This window comes from Anabrus simplex, chromosome 3 (assembly GCF_040414725.1).
Source record: "Anabrus simplex isolate iqAnaSimp1 chromosome 3, ASM4041472v1, whole genome shotgun sequence".
Lineage (NCBI taxonomy): Eukaryota > Metazoa > Arthropoda > Insecta > Orthoptera > Tettigoniidae > Anabrus > Anabrus simplex.
The window spans coordinates 411,131,146-411,148,710 of NC_090267.1; the positions used below are offsets into that span (position 1 = coordinate 411,131,146).

Consider the following 17,565-nt stretch of genomic DNA (forward strand, 5'->3'; position numbering starts at 1 on the left):
AAAGCTGAAATGAGGAGTTTAAGAACTATGGTTTAAACATCAGCAAGACCAAAATGGTGATCTGGATAGTGTTCCAGATTTCAAGTACTTGGGCAGCATTCTATCAAATGACAACCCAGAAAAATATAAGGTAAATAATCAAATTAATAAGGCAACACAATTTAACCACCAAGTAACACATCTGCTGTGGGAAGAGCAAATATCCATGAAAACGAAGATGACATTGTACAAGTCCTATTCTACATTGATTCTTACATATAGTCTCGAAACCATAACACTGACCAATAGAGTTAATTCTAAACTCCAGACAGCTGAAATGTAAGTTCCTCCATACTATGATGCTGGTAGAAACTTTGCGTGTTGATTTACGAGGTATCATCATCATCATCATCATCATCAGTTTTCCACTCCAGTTGCCCGGGTGTGGTTTACGAGCACTCTCCACTTCTGTCTGTCCATGTACCACTCTTCTCTCAAGACGACATCCCAGCTGACTCCTCTTGTTCCTATGTCCTCCTTCACTTGGTCCAGCCATCTCTTCCTAGGTCTTCCTACCGGCCACGACTGTGTGTAGCCATTGTTTTGCTGTCCTTCCATCGTCCAATCGTTTGACATGGCCAAACCATTTCAAACGGGCCCTTGTCACTTTTTCATTCAGGGATGGGTACACACCAGCTTCCTCCCTTATTCTTTCATTCCTTACCCTGTCCCTTTTTGTCTTCTGTACCATAGTATGTAGGAACTTCATTTCTGTGGCTTGTAGTTTGCTATCCACTTGTTGGGTTGTTGTGCAGGTTTCTAGGCCATGTTAGTATGGGGGTGAAGTATGATTGGAATAGAATCTGCTTTGATCTTAAGGGAACTTGTTCGTTCCAGAGGAGGTTCCGAACTTGATGATAAACTGAGCTGATTTTTGAATGCGGTTGTTAATCTCATGCTGTATTCTGTTATCACTTGAAATGATGCACCCAAGATATTTATATTGGTCTACTGTTTCCAGCTGTGTACCTTCCAGCATTATTGTTTGTCCGTATTGAACCAAGATTACAACTTTTATTATAATTTGGATCCGCCATATTCAATACAAAAAACTGTTGTTTAGATGAAATTACAACATATATTTTAATCAGAACTAGTTTCGACGCCCTTTTTGCGTCATCAGCTGATATAGGTTCTTGGAAAAATTGGCAATCGCATAAGTTTATCTACGTCAAATTGAACACAATTTAAAACCATATTAACAACCTAAAACTGTGTTACAATTAAACTGTTTCAAAGTCCATATTTTCTACAAGTCCGAGACTTGCGAGTCTCAAACCTTAAATTGATGAAAACATATGTAAACCGGTTTGCTCACTAATAAACTAACATGGATTTAAAAGAACAGCAACTTAAAAATAAAATAGTCTTGAAAAAACATTAGCTTAATTTAACACACTTCTTAAAACGTGACGTAGAATCGTATTAAAATAATTCAATAAAATCTTAAGTCGCTTTAATGGAGCAATCCTAGTGAGGTGTAATTTCATCTAAACAACAGTTTTTTGTATTGAATAAGGCAGATCCAAATTATAATAAACGTTGTATGAAGTGTATCAGAAATTTTCCTGCACATGTCAAAACTTTGTTATATTTATGATTAACATATATTTTTATCAAGGTGGAATATGGTACGTTCCCTCTCTTATTCGAAAATCCTTGTTTCCCTGTTTATAAAAGTTTGAAATGCTTTAAAATCCCTTTGAATTTTGGTGCGTGTGGGTTCTTTAGTCGCACCTTTATATCGTTACGAGTACCATTTTTTATGATTACTTGTTCTTGTACTCTCCTTGCCCAGCACACTGGCAAGTTGTCATTTCTTCCACAGGTCTGTGTGGACTCTTAATATTTCTAATGTTCCCATGATTCTGCTTTCAATTAGGTAGCAATTAAGTAGCAGTAAAATGATCAAAACTGCCACATCCTATCAGCCCTAAACTCATACTGTTCCTCTCCTAGGGTGGGTGAGAGCAGTAGTCTGGGGAATGTTTTGTGGCAGTCTCTGAAACCAATCCTCTATGTTGCAGGCACTCTGATTTCGTTATGAATCATCCTTGCAGACCACATACACCCTAACATGCTGATTGTCTTCTTTGGGGTGGATGGGACCCTTCAGCAAGACAAAGTGACATTTCACTAGGCTAGAAATGTCTGACAGAGTTTGGAAGACCATGACCAAGATTCTGAGGACTTCCTTTGTCCCCCAATTCCTAGATGGTGGCAGTGTTGACTACTGTTTTAAGGAGAAGTACATCTACCGGTGGATAACCATTCTCCAGTTCCCTAAACTTGAATACAATAGAGTGAATACCTATGGGATCACTCCGATTACTGTATTCGTTCAACGAATCCTCTTTCACGCAGAATCCAATAGCTGTAGGATGCAATCTGTGTCAACCTATTAGCACCTTACTGAGTCACTTCCACATAGCATTTACTGCAGATATTAACTGGTGATCATAGTTATGGGACTCGCATGAATATAAATGACAGGAAAGAGAAACAAGGGAGATTCAGATTAGGATGAACTGACTTAAGAATAGTATACTAGAATAGAACATGGTGACACATGAGGAATGATAGACAGAGAGTAAAATGGAGAGGAATCCCTTATGTCCTGAGTCAGCTACATCTGGATGAGAAGAAATGATAAAAGAAACCATATTTAATTCGTATTGATCTTGGGTATGTTAATATAAATACCTCTCTTCTCTCCCAAATTTATTTCAATCAACCAGCCTGAAGCTAGAAAATAGTGAAACATCAATTAACTTAAAAAAATACCACATGGAAAGGTCCATGTGTCATAACATAGGACACACTATGCCATCATCAAGGACAAAAAACCATTAAGACTATCCATCTATTGTTTAATTTCCCTTAATTTTAGAGTCAAACAGTCTGAACGTCTACATCATGAGAGGACTGCATCCTTCCAGTAATGCCTACTTTCCAACAAGGCTACCACCATTCTTTTCTGATGAAGGTTGCAGCAGAAAATTTTGGAAGTGAGTTGCTTCCTTAATGTGCACCACTATTCGTACTGCTCTTCATCAGTTTCCTTATGCATTAATATTTTCTTCCAAGCTAGATTCTTTATCCTTGAACTGAATGTAAGATCAAGTAATATTTTATTACCCTTTTTTATTTTGTATTATAAATTCTGATAGTGCTGACAATTATTTTCAGCTTAATGTTTGTAGCGAGGTTTGAGACAAGATAATTTTACTTATTATTGCATTTTTCGTGTAAAGAATATGTACATTTTCTTTCAAATAGAGCATCTCACCTGCTTCATAGAATTATATTCCTGATTAGATTCACCCATAGGAAAAAGACATTCCTTTGGACCCAGCTGCACAATAAGGCCTTCTAAATTTGAGAAATAGTCATCATCTGGAAATTCACACACTGACAAGCGACGTTCGGTCACATCTACAAATCCAACTCCCACAACCTGCAGGCAAAGTAGCAAAGAATGAATCATTAGAATATTGGGAAATGGGAGGAGCTTTATAGGTTTCAAACATTTCAAACAAATTATAGCTGACATTATCTTGCACCACATTGACAACTTGAATTATAACTGCTTAATGTGCCGTGATGTGTCTTTGCAATAGCCATGTATCACAAGGAAAATCAACAACTCAAGATATTATGCACTAACAAATCAAAGGTTTTTGGCAATGCAAGGACAGGAAAGGGCAATGTTTGGGAAGGTAGCAGTTGTGGCCTTAATTAGGGTACAGCACCAACATTTGCTTAGTGCAAAAATTGGAAACCATAGAAAACCATCTTCAGGGCTGTCAAATGGTGGAATTTGAACCCGCCATCTCCCAAATGCAAGTTTACAGCCATGAGATCCAAACCACATATCCCCCTAGGTGCCAGATTTTATCAGTTTTCTCCTATTTGGAGCATATGGAATAAGCTATATTTCTGTAGTCATAGAAAAATGATGGATAAAAGGTTTATTAATTTGATCTAATACATCTCTACAGTTGAACTTGAATAGTTAGGAACTGAATCTTTTCCAAAATGGATACGTTTTCAATTTATTGTAAGTTGTCCACAATTCATAGAGATATATCTTTAAATAATGCGTAACATTCTGATGCTGGCCCATCATTGTGGTAATCTATTGGGTGTTCCTACCTTTATAAAACAGTACCTTCAAACCGTCTAGATCCGAAAACTTTCTTTTGCATACTTTTGACGCTACTTTGCAAAGGAACTGAATAACACTAAGAATGACTATTCACTACTTGTGTTTTCTGTGACTTTCATGTTCTGAACTCTCGTGGTGGTCGACTTGGCCCCACAACCAGGGTTAAGTCGATCATTGCTTTAAAGTACTTCGAAATGAGCTTTTGTTCACGTGTCGGTCGGTCCTTTGAGTTGGGAAAATTTGAGGTTGTAAGTTTCAACATTTAATAAATTATTTTTACAGTTTCATACATTACACAGGATGAGGCTCTATTTATTAATGAATTTGATGGAGCACTCTCAATCTACTGCCTAACATAAAATTACATTCAAGACTGTCTAAATATCAACTCTGATCCCTCATGTGGAATACCGAGATGATGGTACCACAACAGTTGCCCAAAACAATTTCCAGAAGCAAAGAGATGTGGGGAGTTAAGTTAGTGGGGATTTCTTAATTTTCTTCATATAAACTTCTGAATGTAAATTCTGACCCATGCCAATATATATCAATGTGTATCTTAAACCTGACATCACAGTACTATTACGGTAGACTTATACGTAGTAAGAGAATTAGGGTAGAAGTTACATGGTGTATGGAATTTTGAAAAATTACCAGGTATAAACATTTTTGGAATATTACTGTGTTTGGTATCATTACCATCGGCAATACATCATTCAACAATATCCACTAGAAATATTTCACACAAAAAGCACGGCACACTGTATTGTCATGCAGATGGTCAACTTCATACTAGAATAAAATTTTACTTACAAGGGGGCATTCCCTACTCACCACCACCGATTTCGCTCAAATTTATGGAACATGCAGGGCTTGACTAGAAGTGAAAGTACCTGAAGTGGGAACTCCAGATGGCCAATCGTATAAAAAATAAAAAAATAAATGTTGACGCGGCTCTCGCACCGTATAAGCCACTTACGTTAGTGCGCCCGCCGAGCACTAGTTGGCGTAGCGGTAAGAGCTTGGACAGGTAATTCGATGGTAGTGGGTTCGACTCACCGTGTGCAGACTGTTTTTTTCTGTCAACTTTTATATTATTCATGTTCCAATTAAGCAAAGAGGTGAATAATTAATTTTATTGACTTATACACAAAAGGCATAAAAAAGGTAAAAAATTGGGATTTCATTGTCAGACTTTTTTCTTCCTGCGCCAAGAATCTATTGTTTGTGTACAGCCGCCAGGAGCAACCGCCACTTGTCAGGTGAAAACGAATCTTACAGCGAAACGACTATTCACGTTTATGGCACATTCCCCAACGAGGGGAGATAGCCAATAAAGGAGAAAAAAGAATAATTTCTGTTTGAACACGCCGGGAAAGTTCGCAACTACAAATTTTCTACAATTGTGCACTCATTAAAAAAATGATGTCCTATATGCCTTTTGCAAATAAATAAATAAATAAATAAATAAATAAATAAATAAATAAATAAATAAATAAATAAATAAATAAATAAATAAATAAATAAATAAATAAATAAATAAATAAATAAATAAATAAATAAAAAATAAATAAATAAATAAATAAATAAATAAATAAATAATAATAAAAAATAAATAAATAAATAATATAAAAATTGAGGAAAATATTCTCGACACGGGGAGTAGAACCCACGGCCACCGAATTACTAGTCCAAGCTCTTATCGCTACGCCAACTACTGCTCGGCGTGCGCGCTAACGTAAGTGGCTTATACGGTGCGAGAGCTGCATCAACATTTTTATTTTCATTTTCTATACGCTTGGCCATCTGGAGTTTCTACTTTGCGTACTTTCATTTCTACCCAAGCCCTGCAGGTTCTATAAATTTGAGCGAAATCGGTGGTGACGAGTAGGGAATGCCCCCTTGTTAGTTACATCGTTGGGTAATAGGGAAAAAATTATTTTATTATAATATAATTTTAAGCATAAAATTCTGGAAATATAAATATACATTTTCTGTATTCCAGTCAAGTTTAACAAAGTCACACCTATATTTTTTACTGTTGGCTACATGGAATGCTGCATCATCCAGGTCACAAAATACGCTCAGTACTACCATGTCAGATGGTAAGAGGAAGTAGAGTCAGGCAACTGACAGCCGGGAGCAGCGGCTCATAGACAGCTGAATAACGATGAACACGTGCAAAAATGAAGTCTACATAGGGGTCGACTCTAGACAGTTTGATAGTATCCAATATTACTGACAGAATATTATGCGCTGTTTAATGATTATACAAAGCTCAATTTGGTATCTGAGATTTTCAAAACTGAATTAAATTAAAATCTTCTAAGTTCAAAATGCTGAGGAATATAAGACACAAAATGTCAACCAAAATAGTGGACGGCACTTCTAGTGCTACAAACTCATCAGCATTGACACAGAATATTATGTCTCGAATAATAAAATACAGGATTGAAACAAGTTAAAGTCCGTTTATAATTACAACTTAGAAATGGGCCAATTTTGAACAGAAAATTTGCAATTTTAAGAAAAATAATTTTACAATATATACCGTATTAACACGAATAATCCCCGCATATTTCTTTTTAAAATTTGAGGCCCGAAATTAGGGTGTGGGTTTTATTTGCATCAAGGTTGGCAACACGCTCCTAGTTTATGTAGTTTTCGATGTTGGGTGTACAGTTATGCTTTGTATAACTGCAGATGGAGGAAAAGTGCCCCCATATATCATATTTAAATGGAAAACAATTCAGACTTTTAATTTAAAACTGTCTTTACATTTTAAAAAAGTAGTATTTTACTCAGTAATTTAAATTAAAATTTTCTCGGCGTCATGACAGAACGCGTCTTCCGGAACCGTGGAGTGATCTTTCCGCACTTTCACTCGCTTCGGTGTCTACAGTGTGTTTCATAGTTGCTAAGTTTTGAGTGAAATAGTTAATTCGTTTGTATTCAGCATTTTAAGCAACGCCACATCACGTAGCAGGCAGTATGCGAAGAAGCAAAATCTGCGAACACTGGCGATGAAGACAGTTGGCAAAAAAGCGTGGCTCATAATAATTATAATCAATTCGTATGCACTGAACAATATTGTCAATGCCGATGAAACTATATTTTTTTAAATGCCGAAATCAACGGACTTATGGTTTTAAAGGAGATGGGGTCACTGTACTGTGTTGCAATGCAGACAGAAGCGAAAGACTTCCTCCCTCGTCATAGGAAAGTTCAATAAGCCACAATGTTTCCGTGCAAGTACAAGGCATCTAAAAAAATGCAAACATTACAGTAATCCAAAATATAAGGCACTTGCACAGGGAGCCAGCATAATTTGTCCTCGTCTTTGAATAATGTTTTTTCCCTTTGTTGCATGAAGTTATGTTTGACAGTCATTTATCCAGCAATGTAAATTCATCATGTTGAACACATTTTGGAAATAGGCATGGTCTTTTTTCATGGTATTTGAAAGGTTTGAACTATGAATCAAGGTGATTGCATGCATTAATGGGTCTTAGAATATTTTGTGATGTGGCAAGGGTTGGCATTTTTGAATTACAACTTGGCCGTTAATTCGAAATCACAGTTTTGCATCCCTACAACTTCGAATTAACGAGGTTTTACTGTATCGGAAAACTAACAAACGAGTTCGCAGGCATGTCTCTTTCAAGTGTTTACATTGCACGAAAAGAATTATCCACCACTGGTCATGTTACCATCCGAGTAAACAGACCCCCCCCCGTGTGATAAGTGTTTTAGACGTGGAGTGTGACAAACTTGTAAGTAATTTAGGAGAGGATTCTTGTGATGCAAGGGGCACAGAATCGTCCGATCTACAGTGAATCGAGCCTTTTGCAAGTTCAGATTAATGAAATATCTGTCAAGACCTAACTGCTAATTTTCATGGCAAATATATTTTATAGCAGTGATAATGAATTTTTATCGTCTCAAGTATGTTCAAGTAAAGTAGCTATATCCATCATGTTCATATTTCCATAAATATCATGAGGAACTCTAGGAGTGATATGAAATGTTTGTTTATGCCTACGTTACTCTTTTAATGGTAGGTATTTTAGTTCGTTTAATTTTTTCAATAGGGTCCTTCCTAAAATTTAGGGTACGGGGAATATTCAGTGGCGGGGATTATTTGCGTAAATACGGTACATAAAAGGTGGAATACTGATAGTGTCAGCCAGCACTTGCAGTTAATTATGAAAAATATAAATCAGAAGTCTTCAAATGACGAAACAAGTGGCTGCGTGTTTTGGGCCATGTAGCTGTCATCTTAGCTAACAAGCCCTGAAGATGGTTTTCGGTGGTTTCTCATTTTCACACCAGGGCAATGTTGGGACTGTACCTTAATTAAGGCCACAGTCGTTTCCTTCCCACTCCTAGCCTTTTTTAAAGCCAATGTCGCCATAAGACATATCTGTGTCGGTGCAAACAGAGCAAATTTTTAAAAAGGCCTTCAAATGAATTACATATGACATAATACTTTTTTAAGCGCACCAGTAAAATGCAGAAGAAAACGATTCATTCGAGGTAAAAATATGCAGATATGACCTAGGCACAATGAATTTTGTACGTACCTTACTTTTAGCATCACCACCTAAACGGACAGCAATAACTGATGTACCAACAATTTGATCAGCACTGCTGAAGAGAATATCTCCAAACTGAATAAGATTGCCAGGAGATCCCTGGAAGACAAAACAATAATAGAAAATAATTTTCTAAGCTAAAAAACTCTTAAAAGAGAAAATTAAGATAACTGGAATACAATACAAATTCTAGGTAAAACATTCAGTGATAAGGTTACTTCATGGACTCAGAAGTGTAACTTGTACCCAGAAACATAATTCAGGAATATCCTTTTACCTGCATATCTTAGTTTTTCTCATTTGTCTAGATTAACAAGCTTGTTTGATTTGAGTTTTCCGAATGGGCTGTTTTAGCCTGTAAAACAATAAAATTCATCACCCACTAGTTTAATGATAAATATTAGACTCAAGGGCATATAGAAAGGATGGAAACCACTTCCTAAACAAAAGTAACAAAGCTGGCATGTACAATACCCAAAAGGTAAACGGTAAACGGTGATTTTCAAATTTAAAAAAAATACTGTATAAAGAAAATTATAGATTAAGCTCACCAGACAAAAGATTAGTCATCATTTAACTCCATGTAACCGCCTGGATTCAATTAGTGAGTGAGTCCACAAGGTTGTGCAGGTACGCTGCATCCAGGTTAAGCCACTTGCTGAAGATTTGATCAAGCTATTCCACCAAATTGTGAGGATGCTGATGTCAGAGTTTTACCTGCTGTTTCAACATGTCCCACAGATTTTCAATGGGGTTCAAGTCAAGTGATTTTGCAGGCCAATTGAGATGTAATAGGGTGAACTTTGCTGTTGTCATCTTGAAAAATTGGGATATCAATAGAATACTCCACATGCAGATGTTGACAGCGGACAGTGTACATCAACATGGGTGGATGTAAGGATGTGACAGAGTGGCAAAAGGTGGCAATCGTGTTTGGCCGCACCGATGGCCATACAGTGCGTGAAGTTGCTAGATCTGTTGGTGTTTAAGATCCCTGGAAGACATCCAGAATGTTTAAATAAACATGCTGGTTCATTTTAGTGGTCACCTCAGTGAGCAGGCCCAATCCATAATACGAAAAACACCCCCAAAATATCACAGACCTACCTCCGGCTTGAACCTGACCTTGCACACATCCAGAATGAAATGCTCCATTTGGCCTTCGGTGTACTCAAAGACGTGTGTCATTGAAATACAGATTAAAATGTGATTCGTCAGACCACATTATGTTCCGCCAGTCAGCTGCTATTCACGTTTGATGATTTTGAGCCCAATGAAGATATGCAGCTTTATGTGGCTCTGTGAGCAATGGCTTCTTGCGAGGTGACCGACTCCAAATGTTCAATGCATTCCGTTCTCGTCGCAATGTTCTCTTGCTAACAGGTTGGGATGGATCTTCATTCACTGACTGCAGCAATTCCTGTTGGGTTTGGAAGCGATTTTGATTCACAAGCAGTGAAACAAATCTCTGGTCCATCTCTGTCAAGATCTTTTCCCGACCACAATTATGACGACATGTTTTGTGGCCATGTGTAGTGCACTACTGCTTGTAGACACGTTGAACAGTCCACTGTGAAACACCAACAGATCTAGCAACTTCACGCACTGTATGGCCATCGGTGCGGCCAAACACGATTGCCACCTTTTGCCACTCTGTCACATCCTTACATCCACCCATGTTGATGTACACTGTCCGCTTGAATGTCTCACTTATCACTACTGCATTATGCTCACGTAGAGGCAGTGCATGTGCGGTTTAGCACGGGACTTGATCACTGCGCCATATGTACAGGCTTAACCATCCGTGTGTGCACGCTAGGGTGACTAATTTTTTGTCCGGTGAGTTTATTTGTCATATTTCAATAATTTGCATTTTGAAGGATAATTTGACATACAAGAAGAAGTGCTACCAGCTACAACAGGTTGGTAAAAGCTGTGCACCTCTCTGGGGCTTACCATGCATGTTCTATGGGTTTCATACGAAAATAACTTGCTGGCTACTTTCTGTACCAGACATCTTCCACTGAAAGAGAAGAAAGTCGCTAACAAGTCATGGTTTACAAGGACATATGAAGATGAAGTTAGGAACCACTGTATTTCTGAGAAATCATTATCATCATTTCCCTTCATCCAGCAGTAGCCGGGTAGGGGCAAATATGGTTCCTCTCCACTTTCTTCGGTTCTTCCATCACTCCTCCTCCAACACTGTGTCCCAGTCCAGGTTTCTTTCTATAATACTGCGTTGTATTTTGTCCTTCCATGTCAACCATGGTCATCCATGCCTCTCCTTCCTTGCATTTGCATTTCCTATACCTTTTTTGGCATTTCATCCCTCATTCGCTATATGTGCCCAAACCATCTTAGTCGGCTCTTCTCTATTCTATCATTCATTTTTTCCACTCCAATTTATTTTCTTTCTTTTTTTTCTTTCGTTTTTTTTTTTTTTTTTGCTAGTGGCTTTACGTTGCACCGACACAGATAGGTCTTATAGCGACGATGGTATAGGAAAGGCCTAGGAGTTGGAAGGAAGCGGTCGTGGCCTTAATTAAGGTACAGCCTCAGCATTTGCCTGGTGTGAAAATGGGAAACCATGGAAAACCATCTTCAGGGCTGCCGATAGTGGGATTCGAATCCACTATTTCCCGGATGCAAGTTTACAGCCGTGCACCACTAACCGCACAGCCCACTCGCTCGGTACTCCAATTTCTTCCCAGATTTTCTCATTCCTTATTTTGTCTTTTCTACTCTTCTGTATCATACTCCTCAAGAACTTCATTTCGGCTGCCTGTATTCGACTCTCATCTTTCCTTGCCATTGTCCAAGTTTCTGCTCCGTAAGTTATTATGGGTACGTAATACATCTTGTACATAGTTTCCTTTGCTTCCATTGGCACATCTTTGTCCCATAACATCTTTCTTACACTATGATAGAAACAGCTTCCAGCTTGAATCCTCTTGCTAATCTCAGCATCCAGTCGAGCATTCTTCATTAATTCACTCCCTAGGTATTTGAACGTCTCCACTACTTCCAGCGGCTTATCTGCAAGTCTAATCTGACCTTTCCCTTCTTTCTCCCCTCTAGTCATAATAAGAGTATTACTCTTTTCCACACTTATTTTCAATCCACATTCTTCAATCTTCCTATTCACCACATCCAACTGTTCTTGAACTTTCATGTTGTCTTCTCCCCAAATCACAATATCATCTGCAAATAACATGATGTTCATTTCTCTTCCTCCTTATGTTGCTTTCGCTGTTCTCATGGTGTCATCTATTACTATTGTAAACAGGATTGGTGACAGAACACATCCCTGTCTCAGCCCACTAGTGATTTTGAACCAACTTGTCCTGCCAACTTGTGTTTGCACGCAACTACAACATTCCTTGTACACTGCCATGATCATTTTTATTAATCCCTGTCCAATTCCTTTTTTCACCAGACTGTCCCAAACCTTAGTCCTGGGGACACTGTCATATGCCTTTTCAACGTCAATGAATATCATCACCATATCATTCCCATACTCCCATTGCTTTTCCATTAGTTGTCTCATAATGAAAATGGGCTCTATTGTTGACCTTCCATTTCTGAAACCAAACTGATTTTCCTGTATCTGATTTCAACCCTCAACCTTATCCTACTATCCAGTATCCTCTCCATTATCTTAGCAAAATGGGATATCAAAGTAATTCCGCTGTAGTTCTTCAATACTCTCTTATCGCTTTTCTTGAAAATTGGGATGATTATTCCTTTTTTCCAATCCTCAGAGACCTCCTTATTCTCCCAGACAAACCTGAGAACTCAATATGTCCACTGCAGGCCTACAGCTCCAGCTGCCTTTATCATCTCCACTGAAATTTCATCTATTCCAGCAGTTATTCCATTCTTCAACTTTCTTACTGCCATTTTTAAAATTTTATTCATTGTAATTTCTTTATCCTTCATCAACTAATTGCCTTTCCCGGTTGTCCGTTGAATGACTGTCATTAGTTCCTCATCCTTCACAAATCTGGTCTCTACTTGATCATCTTTTTGTTTCTTAAAATACCATACAGTAATTTCTTGCTGTCCTGTATATCATCTCTCAATTTCTGTGTGAATAAGGCCAAGCTTTGAGAAGTATTACCAGATAATGACAGGTATCAATCTATAAAATGAACCTGGACTTGGCTGAGAACAGAATCTATTGACAATAATCCTAATTCCACTGAAAGCAAGTCCTCTTGTTCACAGAGGAAAAGTACATGATGTCTGGTATAGAGACTGGCTCTGGAGACAGTTGCTTGGTAGACAAGGTGCAGTTCAGCTATAGAGTAATTTCTGATGAAAAAACTTCACTTCGCACCATCCAGTCACATCACTGTTGAATGTGAAGAAATAACGTGCATTTCCATTCGAGGAAACTCCCACAGGGTCACAAAAGTCTGAGTGAAGCAGTTCCCATGGTTCCATTCTCCTATCGAACTTCTTCGGAAAAGGGGTTCGTGTCCTCTTTCCTTGAAGACAGATCTCACATTCAAAATCCTCTTCACTGTCGATGACTTTGATTCCCTCTATCCTTTAATTCTTCATTGCTTCACGTAGATTCGTTATGTTGAGATGTCACAATCAAATGTGCCAGTCCATAATAGGCCCTTTTTGCGCATCTTCAGCACGGGCAATTTTCCCCTGTTCTTTGGTGCATGACACATTAACGTAATAAAGCCTGTCTATTCTGTGTGTGATGAATAAGGTACTGTCGTTCACATTTATAACTTGAGCGGATGTTTTGTCAAACACTACGCGGTGACCCCTGTCTACGATCTTCCCAACTGACAATACATTAGTACGCCAGATCAGGTACGTATAATGTATCACATAGAGGTGGAATTTTGTTAGATGAAAAGCATCACCGCATCAAACAAAACATTTCCAGTTCTAACGAGGGAACACATACATGTGTTTCACTCGGATTCGGTTGAAATTTGGTAGGAATATTCGTGGGAGGCAGTAGAATGCTAAGGTGAAAACTGCATGTCACCAGCGCAAGTTTAAACGCCAAAATAGAACAAATAAACAGTCGTAAAATTAGAAGTGCCGCAGGAGTATCGGGGTTTGGCGGAGAGGTAGGGAGGAGCGAATACAAAAATTTTCAATACGGACCCAAAAATGAATTTTATCACATGTAATATGGTAAATATAGACATACTATTATCCAAGCTACACTCTCTGCATATCGGCCCGATAGCCCTTAATTTTTAAAAGTCGTACCTTACAAATCGTCGCCAGTGCATAGTGGTAAACAATCAAAGATCCCAATGGGCTGTAAAATCATCCGGTGTCTATCAAGGGCCTGTTCTAGGCCCTTACTGTTCGTCTTGCATATTAATGACATATCTTCCACACTTCAGTATTGCAACTACCACTTATATGCTGATGATATACAGATATACAAACGCACCACTACAAACAATTTACATGAAACAGTTCAGTATATTAATTCGGATATTGAAAGGCTTACCGCCTATGCTAAAAACAACCACTTACTCCTAAATCCTCGTAAAACACAAAGTATTATCATAGGAAACTCTAAATTATTACATGTAATAAGCAATATCAATCCTCCTCCAATCATAATCAATGACATTGCTGTACCGTACCTTAAAAATGTAACTAATCTTGGAATCTCCATCAATGAGAATCTGACCTGGAATGAACACGTAACAAATGTATGTAGAAAGGTTCATGCAGCTCTATATACCCTGAAATGTCACAATAATTCTTTTTCTCAAAAACTTCAATTAAAATTAATCCAAACACTACTATTCCCAATTTTAGACTACTGTGATATGGTATAAGTCAATCTAAATGCTGAACAAGCTTTGAGACTTCAGAGAGCATAAAACTCATGCATACAATATGCCTTCCAACTGCGACATGACGCTCATGTTACACCATATTTCAAAACATTGGGATGGCTACGCATAAATGAACGAAGGAATTTTCACCTAATGACACTTGTTTACCAAGTGCTCTTGACGAACACTCCTACTTACCTCTCTTGTAATTTTCGTTTCCTTTCCTCATTCCATGAAATTAGTACCCATTCTGGTTTCCTACTTGAAATTCGAACAAATTCCTACAATCATTCCTGTTCAGTTACCGCATCGAGACTCTGGAATACACTCCCAATGGACAATCGGCACCTTACTTCCTCTCCTAAATTCAAATCTGCCTGCCAAAAGCTTTTCCTGGGAACATAAAACTGAAATGTGTGAGTCATTGTGTGTATGTTGTGTGAATGAGTTTTCTTCATTTATTATTATTGTTATTATTATTATTATTATTATTGTCGCATTAATTGCTGTACTGATATGTAGGCCTAACTTAGTCTTAAGGTGCGTCCACACCAAGATGTTTTCATTAACTTTTTTAATAAACATTGTTAATGAACAATGTTAATGAACATTTCTGTCTGTTAATAAACAAAATAGTGCGTTCATTAACTTTTCGAGCATGTTGATAAACAAAATTTCTCTAACTTTTGTGAATGAAACTTTTCATTAACATTTCGTGTTTTTGTTAACATTTCGGTTCGCATATGCGCAGACGCAATTAGAACACGCAAATTCATAGCGCGGAATACAATACTTTTTTTAATTTTCGAAAATGAGTATCGAATCGCAAGCAACTCATATACACCATACAAACACATAAGTGAAGTGTATATTTCTCTTATACTCTTACATGATCCTTGGTAGGAGTCACCAGTCGCTAGGAATCTTCAAGTTATACTTAGCGTAACATTAATGCAGATGACATTCCGATAAATTTGTATCATTTCTTGCAATTTCAGACCCAATTACTGTCAACAAGAACTGAAAGTCTTGTGGGGACATTCTCAGAAAGTTTTGAAAGCCTGCTGCATCGCGAATTGAAAGTTCTGACATAGGCCGAAGTGTCCTCTCCAAACTTAATTCTAAACGCTTTTCCAATATTTTTTTTTGCCACACTTTGCGTCTGCATTTTTCTCTAATTGCACTTATTAAAATAATGAAAGCTACAGCTGTATTTTCTTCTTCCTGACCCTATCCATTGTAACCTCACAAACAGATATTCTGGTATGGACACAATGTTAAAGAGGTTTGTTAACAAAAGTTCATTAACATCTTGAGAAATGTTTTCGTTGACATTGTTTATTAACTTTGTTTCGTTAACACTGTTTATTAACATTGGTGTGGACTAACCATTAGAATTATCTGTCTGTAGTATTATTTCTTTTTAGAATTTCTATGTCTTACTTTTATGTTTACATTTTTAAATTTTATTGTTTATAGTGGTTAAGTGTAAGAGACGGCCGTGAGCCCTAACTTCGCAATAAATAAATAAATAAATAAATAAATAAATAAATAAATAAATAAATAAATAAATAAATAAATAAATAAATAAATAAATAAATAAATAAATAAATAAATAAATAAATAAATAAATAAATAAATAAATAAATAAATAAATAAATAAATAAATAAATAAATAAATAAATAAATAAATAAATAAATAAATAAATAAATAAATAAATAAATAAATAAATAAATAAATAAATAAATAAATAAATAAATAAATAAATAAATAAATAAATAAATAAATAAATAAATAAATAAATAAATAAATAAATAAATAAATAAATAAATAAATAAATAAATAAATAAATAAATAAATAAATAAATAAATAAATAAATAAATAAATAAATAAATAAATAAATAAATAAATAAATAAATAAATAAATAAATAAATAAATAAATAAATAAATAAATAAATAAATAAATAAATAAATAAATAAATAAATAAATAAATAAATAAATAAATAAATAAATAAATAAATAAATAAATAAATAAATAAATAAGATACTCTGTCCTTGGGCAACCTGCAGCTGTTGCAGGAAGATTGTTGTGTAATAAAATTATACCTCCTACACTGAGTCTGCCTAAACCTGACAAAGTATACCAATACAATGTGTGTGTTAAGATATACATACAGAAAACAGTTAAAGGCTTTATGGAGTTCCTCTATAAACTTCCCCACAACATTACTGAAGACTGGACTGTACAGGTGATTTCTGGTAATCTGTAAGGATCCTTTGATGGCTAAAATAGCTACATCAGAATAATATTTATATTCTTGGGAATGTTCATACTTTAAAAAAAAAACCCACTGTTTTTAACAAATCACTGAGAATTTTGAAATGTTTCTCTTGCTCTGATGAAAAGTCCCACAACCCTCATTATAAAATCATTAGAACCACAAAAGGAACTGTAAAATGGTTCTAATTGAACTCAAAACAGAAGACAGAAAGAAAATAAGCTCAAGTTTCCCCATGAATTCTGGATGAACATGATTATGAAAAGTAACAGAAATAGAAAATAATAAATATGACAGAGAAACTTGAAAAATATCAATGAATGAACAGGAATAATCATAGCAGAATGCATTTTCTGAATACTCTGATTATAATTACATGGTTATTAGCCCCAACATACCTTAAATTCCAATGATTACATGGTTATTAGCCCAACATACCTTAAATTCCAGTGCCCAGTCTGAGCTGTTCTTAGCAGATCCCTTGCTCACATACACCTCTACTCGATACTGTTTAACCAGTAACAAATCCCGCACAAAGGATTCAAAATTGGACTTACTTAATACAAGGGATTCAATGGTATTATCATCTGTAATATAAAAAACAATATATAACTTTCAAAAAATTTTGGAACACAGATGCCATATA

At 36.3% G+C, this 17,565-nt stretch overlaps 1 protein-coding gene across 2 annotated transcripts in view; it reads right to left on the reverse strand.

Annotated features, from left to right (window-relative positions):
• The window catches only part of spel1 (DNA mismatch repair protein spel1), a 235,254-nt gene that overhangs the window by 120,329 nt on the left and 97,360 nt on the right, over positions 1–17,565 (reverse strand). The window contains exons 1-4 of one of the 2 annotated variants that reach the window (XM_067143391.2): positions 17,358–17,391; positions 9,080–9,157; positions 8,791–8,901; positions 3,329–3,496 (exon numbers count right to left, since the gene is read on the reverse strand). In XM_067143391.2, coding sequence (XP_066999492.2) covers positions 3,329–3,496; positions 8,791–8,901; positions 9,080–9,085 — 285 coding nt within the window. In that variant the 5' untranslated portion in view covers positions 9,086–9,157; positions 17,358–17,391. Of the gene's footprint in view, positions 1–3,328; positions 3,497–8,790; positions 8,902–9,079; positions 9,158–17,357; positions 17,507–17,565 lie in introns of those variants that run through there. The other variant, XM_067143390.2, reaches the window with a different exon arrangement.